The 10,444-nt window shown below is 46.3% G+C and overlaps 1 protein-coding gene across 1 annotated transcript in view; it reads right to left on the bottom strand.

Moving 5' to 3' along the window:
• Positions 1–10,444, bottom strand: part of LOC128697251 (putative iroquois-class homeodomain protein irx-1) — a 226,034-nt gene that overhangs the window by 27,928 nt on the left and 187,662 nt on the right. The window contains exons 6-7 of the mRNA XM_070090402.1: positions 4,824–4,980; positions 2,435–2,561 (exon numbers count right to left, since the gene is read on the bottom strand). Coding sequence (XP_069946503.1) covers positions 2,435–2,561; positions 4,824–4,980 — 284 coding nt within the window. The remainder of the gene's footprint in view (positions 1–2,434; positions 2,562–4,823; positions 4,981–10,444) is intronic.

Here is a 10,444-nt window from a genome sequence, read left to right as displayed (position 1 = left end):
GGGGCAAAGAAAAAAAAAAAACGGCCGTGTGTTTAGAACGATCAATTCGGAAGCAGTTCGAACAAGACGCCGAACTGGGCTGTACCGTCCGGACTCCTCCCTGACTCCACCCAGACCATAACTCCCCAACTACCCACTTCTCGATAACAATATACAAACTCTCCCTCCACGCTGCCCGCGCCTCCTGCCTCGTACGCTGTCCTCCTGGAGGTTAATTTCAGACAGTTGGATGCGTTTTCAGCGAGGTGGTATGTACGCCAGCCTGGAAAAACTAGGGGGGAGGGCCCATCTGGGGGTAATATCCGCAATGTCGTTTTTCCATAACGGGTTACCCATCGGCCAAGCTGATAACTGAGAGCGCTTGTTACAGAAGCATTTCCTTGCTCAACACGGAGTCAGCCTGTCGTTGTACGCTCTTATCACCTTGATGACGGGGGAGGGAGGTGGTGTTCCTAATAAAATGAAATGGGCAAGGGAAGCAGTTGCGATTGTTGCTGATCGTCTGCTCTTAGGTCCCCCCCTCACACACACACACGCACACACACACACACACACACACACACACACACACACACACACACACACATACACACACACATGATAATGGCGATAGCTTAAAAGGCTTTCGTGATAACTATGTGTACGGTGGCGATTCTTCATGTCCGCTGATAGCGACGAGGTGGATCCTGTTGAGCTCGTCCGAGTGTTGTCAGGCCAGCTTGTCTGTCTACCTGTCTCTGCCTCCCTCCCCCCCATGCCTGTCTCATTGCCTTCCTACATGCCTCCCTCCCTCCCTGTCTCCCTCACCCATCTCCCTGCTTGTCTCCACCTCCCTGCCTCCCTATTTTATTTGCAAGTCTCCACGGTTGCTTTTTCTCTTTCTCCGCCTGCTTACCTACCTACTGATCTTCTTGTATCTTTGTATGTTGAGTTGTCTACTTGCCAACCTATCTACTTACCTGCCTACCTCGTTACATGCTTGCTAGCTAACAAGCCAGCCAGTCGCCCAGTAAGCCAGTCAGGAAGTCAGCCAACCAATAAGCCAACAAGCTATCCAGTCACCCAGTAAGCCAGCCAAAAAAGTCAGCCAACCAGTAAGCCAACAAGCTAGCCAGCCAGCGGTTTACCGTGACGAGATGTGATGGCGATGGCGGTTTTCAGATATTTCTTCCAGAGCTTCATGTTACTTGACAAATGGTCTTATGACATTTTTTTTTTTTGAGCTGCAGGACAGGGAAGACCTGTTCTCTGGAGACGAGAAAGTGAAGACACTGATGTGCGAGATTATGGAAGACCTGACACATACCCACGGATGAGTTTTAAAAGGAAGATCCAGGAGCTGAGTCTCGGCTTCTGCTGCATCCACAAATAGGCGAGTACAGGAGGCAGTATTTATTATTGCAATCGTAACTAAGCGCTAAACCAACTAGGGACAGGAGGCAGGAAGTTGAAAGACCTAAGTACGGAAGAGAGATAACACCTAGTGTGGTAAATAATATATCAGCAGATCCAAAGCCTCTAAAATAGTTTGTGAGGTCCCAGAAGAGGAAAAAAATGGGGGCAATTAATAATGAAAATGAAGAGTAAACAATGACTTTGGTGGAAAACAAACGAGAGGAATTGATGTCCCAGGATATGCGGAGGTGGCACTAACGATGAAAAATTTCCACCGGGCAGGCAGACATCGCCGCGATAAGAAACATCAGGACAAGCTAGTTCTTACACCACTATCACGAGACAGAATGCAAGGGCGGAGAGGAAAAAGCAGTTCTGACGACCGCAGACAGGTAAATCCGGGTTTACCGGGCACTGGACAGAACCGTGAAAGAGGGAACAACAGCAATGCGTTGTCATCAACAAGAGGGATACTCATCAACGCCTTAGAGAGTCTTAAGGGATACCAGAAAGACGCGCGTTAATGCGTGATTATCCTGGGTGAATCTATGAAATATTCTCACATGTTCCCCCGGTTCGAGTACCTCCAGGACAGTCATTACTTCATATACATCAGGTTAGCTGGACTCGAGTCCTGGAGGTGGGGAGTACAGTGCCTGCATTCTTGGAGGAGTGGGGATGTTGCAGTCCAAAGTTCACGCAAAAAAATTGGGAACAGACGAGGAAAAAGCAGGTGAAAGGCGTACCAACAACAGAACGGAAGAAGAGGTAACACAGAACGTGGACAATAGATAACAGGAGCACACGCAACAGATAGCGGAGAGCAGGAAAACGGGTAACAACAGCACACGCACAACAGGAGTACAAGATAACAGGTAACGGAGAGCAGGAGAACGGGTACCTCTTGAACAGGTCACTGACGAACAGCAGGAGAACAAGTCACGGAAGAGGAGGCAACAGGAAAAGAGACAACAGGTAACAGAACCATGCAGGTAAAAAGGGCCGTGTGGGGGACAGCCTTTACCTTTGCCCTTCTCACCATCGTTCGGGTCATCATCTTTATCATCGTCGTCATCATCATCGTCGTCCGTCTTGTTCCTGGGCTCCCACGTCATCTTGTTCTCCTTCTTGAGACGCCGGCGAGCGTTGGCGAACCACGTGGAGACCTGAGTGACCAGGTGAGATACCACAGGTCAGTATGTAAACTGAGGGAGTTACTAATATAAATATAATATTTTATTGTTATTACTATGCTAATACTATAACTAATAATAAAGAAAAAAAACAGCTTAATATAATCGCCAAATAAACCGCCAAAATAATTTGCGAATTTAAATAATGACAATTTTTTTTTTACCAGTTTTATTGCATCACAGTAATGTTTACATTTTTAAGAGTTTGGCAGGAATTGAACCAGTGGAACCCTACGTGGTTCCTCAGGTTCGAATTTCTTTAAGACTGTGTTGCTGACACGTTACGACGTCTAGGTATTCTGAGATGAATTTTTAGTTTTAATGTATTTGTACTTCTGGGTTAACCTGTTCTAAATCCCTTTAATCAGGTTCGAATCCCTTAATGCAATATTATTATGAGCTCAGGAGTTCTGGGTGAGATAGGAACGGGTTCAGCCAGGAAATTTTGCCAGAGTACCTGAGGAAACTCAGGTGAAAAGCGTGTTATTAATTATTGTTATATTATTATATTATTAAATTATTATTATTAGTAGAAGTAGTATTTTCACTTGGAAAAGCTAAATCCATAGGGGGTTACACAGCTCTTTGGAAATGGGAAGGAGTCAGGATTGATTTAAACAGCGGCGGGGTACAAGTCAATTCCTCCTATCAAGAAGTTTTTACTGGAGTCGAGACACAGCCTCTTGAAGACACCACCGTGTGTGTCTGTGTGTGTCTGTCTTGACGGGTTTCTCAGACTTATAGCCTGGTCCTGAAGCAGTGACAAATACAGTTGGAATTTCAGTCCGCAAGGGTTACTGAATTTGCTCGTTCTGTTGTCTTGTCCCATTCCTCCACCGCTCTTCGCCAGACCAGCAACCAGGAGGCCTGGTCTGGAGCCGCGCCGCGGAGCTCTGACCTCCCCGTCGGAAGCGACTACTGGTAACCTATGGGTAATCTCTTTCTCCTTCTACTATTGTCTCATTCCTCTTCCTCCTCCCTGATTCCTCTCCTCAGCATCTTCTTCCATGTAGTTTTTCCCAAGCCTTCAACGTCGAGTGTCCACTTCTCTCTTCTCTGCATTTTCTCCCCTGTCTTTTCTTGCTTATTTCTCAACCCCGCCTCCGCTTACCTGCTTCTCTTCCCCCTCCCCCAGCCTCTTCTTTCTCCCCGCCTCGCTGTTTACCTCTCCTCAGGTAAGTGTCACCTTAATTAGGAGGTACGCACCTTCCCCGCCCGACCCACCAGCAAACAATCTCTCTGCTGATATACACACAAAAAAAAATCTCCAAGTTTTTTAACGAGTCAATTCTCAGTTTAAACAGTTAAGGTCGAGCGGTTCCAAGGTCTTTTGACTTCCAACCGGAGGAAATTAGCCGTTTCTGAGCGTATTGAGTACAAACGGGGATTTGCCTAAATCATGCAGCCTTTAAACGGGAGACATTTGGAAATGTACATAACCCTGGTATAAAATCAGCTGGGTTTTAATGGCTGATTCAGAGAAAAAACTATAACAAAAACTATCAGAGAGGTGAGGGAAAAACCACACTTTTTATTTAGACTTTTCGCTCAGTGCAAAGTCTGTGGCAAAGATCACGACTTTGCTAGATTACAAGACGACGTTTCGCTCGTGATAGCGAGGAAGAGATACACGTTATAGAGTAGGACTTATTGACAACACATTTCGCTCCGTGTAGAGCCTCTCTGAAGTTGAGACTCGTTAAGTTCCACACACACAGCGAACATCTCCAGGGAAAGCTTGTCTCCTTTATTAGATAACTGGGGCAAGTTCTGCCTTAAATAGGCATCATCAGCAAAAAAAAAATGTTGAAATAAAATAAATTTGACCTTTTTTTTGTAGTCACTGAAGGAAGATAAGACAGCGTTTGTGTGTGATTTTAATTCACCCGAGATTATTGTTCTGGTTTGCGACGTTACCGATCTCTTTGGTTTTGAAAATATAGGTAAAATATTGCCCTCGTGAGATAGAGAGAGAGAGAGAGAGAGAGAGAGAGAGAGAGAGAGAGAGAGAGAGAGAAATCGATGGCTGGGCAAGCTCTGAACATCTATGATGATGGTGGTAATCATGACTACCACTTACGCAGTCAACTCCACAACAATCACCACCATCATCACAATCTCCACAATTGCCACTTACTAATACTGGGAACAAGTGGGGGATGGAGGGTAAGTTCCTGCCACCAGCACCATTTACCACTATCACCACCACCACCTACCACTATCACCACCACCTACCTGAGTAAGAGTCATCTTAGTGATGATAGCCAGCATAATCTTCTCACCCTTGGTAGGGTAAGGATTCTTCTTGTGTTCGTTGAGCCAGGCCTTCAGCGTCGCTGTGGTCTCTCTGGTGGCGTTCTTCCTGCGAGCGGCGTCGAAGGCCATGCCGTACCTACAGAAGCAAATGTAAGAAGGAAAACAGGGTCCATAAGAGAATTTGATCATCGAGTTAACCCGGAGGAGAGATGGAAATCGTGGGCAAGCTACTTGAGAGGTCATAAAAATAATGGATAGGAAGATCAGTTCAAGGATGGGTTGATTTGTATATGATAGTATATACGAGTTGTGACCCTGTGTGTCAAGCATATATAGGTGTATATATAGGAAATCACATTCTGGAAGAAGCATATTACATAACAGAAACTGCAATACTCATTAGCAAAAGACGATAAATGAAAATGTAAAAACAAACTCGGGAAACCGAACCAATAAAACGCGTTGATGTTACGTTCTGGTTACTCTCCCAAGACAGACGAAAACAATTGAAGGAGAACGGCTGTTTTTTTTTCTGTATTCGATGTTAATTGTTGATGTGGTCTGTAAATTCCAGTATTCAAAATGCTTGAAATCAAGTTCCAGCCATGATGCTGGAACTTGATTTCCTGAAGATGGACAAACCTTGTGGTCTTGCAAAATGTATTTTAGGGTAGGATTCTTAGTCTTTCCCTTCTAGTAAAACTGTGTGTGTGTGTGTGTGTGTGTCAAACTATGCAAAAAAAATGATTGCTATGAAATATATTAAAAATATTCGAGTTTGATACACTATGTCATTACTATAATAATAATAATAATAATAGTGTAGGGGACATATAGTACCTAGAAATAGGAGATAGTTACGTCTCTCTCTCTCTCTCTCTCTCTCTCAGAAATTTTCATTCTACTTCCCATATCATTGTCTCTTCCAGTCTTCATCTGCTTCTTCTTACTTCCAGCTTTTCTTCCCTTGCTCTGTCATCCACTCATTCATCTTTTATATGTTGTTTTTTCTTTTATTTTACCTTAGCGACATATCTCCACCTCCGTTCTCTCCCTAATCCCCTTCCCCTCTTTAGTTTATCTCTCTCTTCTCCTTTCCCATTCGTCTGTCCCCCTTACTATTTATCACCTTTCCCCTCTGATTCTCTCTCTCTCTCTCTCTCTCTCTCTCTCTCTCTCTCTCTCTCTCTCTCTCTCTCTCGCACACATACACATCCTGGCTACTTTCTTCCCCTCTGTCTCCCTCTCTCACTTCCCCTCATCTCTTGAGAAGTGCTGACAGCAGTGGGCCACTGACCCCCCTCAGCTTAAGCAGGATTTCGGCTGGTCTACTGACAAAGCCTTCTAATGATGGCAACCAACTAACTAATTGACAACCTTCGGCCTCCACACGGACCATTATAAATCTCTCCGCCAACACAGCACGAAAGAAACCCCCCACCCGCACCCCCACACCTCGAAAAATAACATAAAACACACGAACAAAACATTGCTGCCTGATACAGCCTCTCATCCTGTGATTTCTTCCCCCCCTCCCCCGTCAACACATTGAAACTCGACTTGCTATTGGTTCAAAATATGACTCTGTGGGCCAATCAGGATGCAGCCCGTGTTTGGTATTCATTGGCTGATCCGGGGGACAAAGCACGTTAATTACCCGTGATTGGCTAGTTAATCTGACAGCCAGTTCCCGGGCAACACAGATTGGGGATGCGGGTAGGGGGAAGAGGGAGGGGAGTGGGAGAGGGGAGGGGGGAGTGATGCAGGTGAGAGGTATTTGGGGATTAAATTAAATGCGAGTGTTTACAGTTAATGCGCGCGTGTTTTTTGGTCTCTGTTGAAATAGGCGAAATTCAAATGACCTTATCCGAAATTTGCTTTTGAATTCACTGTGTAATCCCGAGCGACGCGTACTGAATCTGATTATAAAATAACCCTTATATATATATATATATATATATATATATATATATATCTCAGCAAACAGCAGATTGTTGGTATCTAGATCCATGACCCTCCACAGTGTCTTTGTTCATGAACGTACACAATGTCTGGATCAGTTAACGTTCACAGTGTCTGGATCCACTAACGTCCAGAGTGTCTGGATCCACTAACGTCCAGAGTGTCTGGATCCACTAACGTCCAGAGTGTCTGGATCCACTAACGTCCATAGTGTCTGGATCCACTAACGTCCAGAGTGTCTGGATCCACTAACGTCCAGAGTGTCTGGATCCACTAACGTCCAGAGTGTCTGGATCCACTAACGTCCAGAGTGTCTGGATCCACTAACGTCCAGAGTGTCTGGATCCACTAACGTCCAGAGTGTCTGGATCCACTAACGTCCAGAGTGTCTGGATCCACTAACGTCCAGAGTTTCTGGATCCACTAACGTCCACAGTGTATGGATCCACTAACGTCCAGAGTGTCTGGATCCACTAACGTCCACAGTGTCTGGATCCACTAACGTCCACAGTGTCTGGATCCACTAACGTCCACAGTGTCTGGATCCACTAACGTCCACAGTGTCTGGATCCACTAACGCCCACAGTGTCTGGATCCACTAACGCCCACAGTGTCTGGATCCACTAACGCCCACAGTGTCTACATCCACTAACGTCCACAGTGTCTACATCCACTAACGTCCACAGTGTCTACATCCACTAACGTTCACAGTGTCTACATCCACTAACGTCCAGAGTGTCTGGATCCACTAACGTCCAGAGTGTCTGGATCCACTAACGTCCAGAGTGTCTGGATCCACTAACGTCCAGAGTGTCTGGATCCACTAACGTCCAGAGTGTCTGGATCCACTAACGTCCAGAGTGTCTGGATCCACTAACGTCCAGTGTGTCTGGATCCACTAACGTCCAGAGTGTCTGGATCCACTAACGTCCAGAGTGTCTGGATCCACTAACGTCCAGAGTGTCTGGATCCACTAACGTCCACAGTGTCTGGATCCACTAACGTCCAGAGTGTCTGGATCCACTAACGTCCACAGTGTCTGGATCCACTAACGTCCACAGTGTCTGGATCCACTAACGTCCACAGTGTCTGGATCCACTAACGTCCACAGTGTCTGGATCCACTAACGTCCACAGTGTCTGGATCCACTAACGTCCAGAGTGTCTGGATCCACTAACGTCCACAGTGTCTGGATCCACTAACGTCCACAGTGTCTGGATCCACTAACGTCCACAGTGTCTGGATCCACTAACGTCCACAGTGTCTGGATCCACTAACGTCCACAGTGTCTGGATCCACTAACGTCCACAGTGTCTGGATCCACTAACGTCCACAGTGTCTGGATCCACTAACGCCCACAGTGTCTGGATCCACTAACGTCCACAGTGTCTACATCCACTAACGTCCACAGTGTCTACATCCACTAACGTCCACAGTGTCTACATCCACTAACGTCCAGAGTGTCTACATCCATTAACGTCCAGAGTGTCTGGATCCACTAACGTCCAGAGTGTCTGGATCCACTAACGTCCAGAGTGTCTGGATCCACTAACGTCCAGAGTGTCTGGATCCACTAACGTCCAGAGTGTCTGGATCCACTAACGTCCAGAGTGTCTGGATCCACTAACGTCCAGAGTGTCTGGATCCACTAACGTCCTGAGTGTCTGGATTCACTAACGTCCAGAGTGCCTGGATCCACTAACGTCCAGAGTGTCTACATCCACTAACGTCCACAGTGTCTGGATCCACTAACGTCCAGAGTGTCTGGATCCACTAACGTCCAGAGTGCCTGGATCCACTAACGTCCAGAGTGTCTGGATCCACTAACGTCCAGAGTGTCTGGATCCACTAACGTCCAGAGTGTCTGGATCCACTAACGTCCAGAGTGTCTGGATCCACTAACGTCCACAGTGTCTGGATCCACTAACGTCCAGAGTGTCTGGATCCACTAACGTCCAGAGTGTCTGGATCCACTAACGTCCAGAGTGCCTGGATCCACTAACGTCCAGAGTGCCTGGATCCACTAACGTCCAGAGTGCCTGGATCCACTAACGTCCAGAGTGCCTGGATCCACTAACGTCCAGAGTGCCTGGATCCACTAACGTCCAGAGTGCCTGGATTCACTAACGTCCAGAGTGCCTGGATCCACTAACGTCCAGAGTGCCTGGATCCACTAACGTCCAGAGTGTCTGGATCCACTAACCTCCAGAGTGCCTGGATCCACTAACGTCCACAGTGTCTGGATCCACTAACGTCCAGAGTGTCTGGATCCACTAACGTCCACAGTGTCTGGATCCACTAACGTCCAGAGTGTCTGGATCCACTAACGTCCAGAGTGCCTGGATCCACTAACGTCCAGAGTGCCTGGATCCACTAACGTCCAGAGTGCCTGGATCCACTAAAGTCCAGAGTGCCTGGATCCACTAACGTCCAGAGTGCCTGGATCCACTAACGTCCAGAGTGCCTGGATCCACTAAAGTCCAGAGTGCCTGGATCCACTAAAGTCCAGAGTGCCTGGATCCACTAACGTCCAGAGTGCCTGGATCCACTAACGTCCAGAGTGTCGTACATAAAAATATCAAAGCATTACTCATGTGTCGCATCCATCTCTGTTCCTTTTTATACCAGTGGATAAACTTGCAGCACACATCATTTGCTGGAGGATTGATTTTATTTCTTGTGGAGAGGGAAGCCAGCCAGCGGGAAGCTTTGCTTAAATGACCACAAAGGCCACTTGAGATAGTTGGTCATGTAAATAAGACTCGCATTGGATTTTTTTTTTTTTGGGGGGGGGGAAATTGCCCACCATCAACCACCACTACTACTATTAAAACCATCGACTACCACCATTCAACACTATTACCACCATTAACCACCACTAACACCATCCACCACCATCCCTGCCTATTTCCATCTTTCTAGGATAACCAAAAACTTGGAATTACTTACCTATCCTCATCTTCCCTTCGGAACTTAACCAGCTATCTCAGTTCCTCTTTTCTCCCCCCCCATTTAATTTATTCAGGGGGGGTGAGGGATCCGAACCATTAAAAGTATCATCCTAAGAGAGTATTACATCACCCTCCCTGCCCTCACTCCCTCTCCTCTATCCATCAGCCTCTCTCTCTCTCCCTCTCCCTCTTTCTCCCAGCCGTCTTCTCACTGGCTTATTATTACCTTCCCTTGATCAATTATTTATTTCTATCCTTTTCTTATGTTTCATCATTCTTCTATACATCGTTCCCACGTCTATACTTCCTTTCTGGATTCTTTACGTTGTCTCCCCACTCATTTGCTCTCCTTATTTCCATCACGTTAGTTATTCATCCAGTTTTACCATCCTTACTATCCCACTTCCCTCCTGTTTATCTGCATTCATTCCACCTTCCATCACTGACTTCCTTCTATACTCCTTCTCGTCTATCTCACTTTAGTTAGTCACTTATTGAAGTGTAGTTTGGGGACAACTCTCATTGTATGGATTACGAGATGTTTCTCATCTTCGTGTCGAAATCATACATACCCAGGATGACTCGAGTATGGAATACATTCGTACAGCATGATGATGTCAACGAGATAAAGTCAGTTGATCAAATGAAAATGCTGGCCCACAGATGGCTCCAACTTCATCCTGTTTC

This window comes from Cherax quadricarinatus, chromosome 31 (assembly GCF_038502225.1).
Source record: "Cherax quadricarinatus isolate ZL_2023a chromosome 31, ASM3850222v1, whole genome shotgun sequence".
Classification (NCBI taxonomy): Eukaryota; Metazoa; Arthropoda; class Malacostraca; order Decapoda; family Parastacidae; genus Cherax; species Cherax quadricarinatus.
Note: the sequence above shows the minus strand (reverse complement) of the source record. Positions and strands in the feature narration are given on the sequence as shown.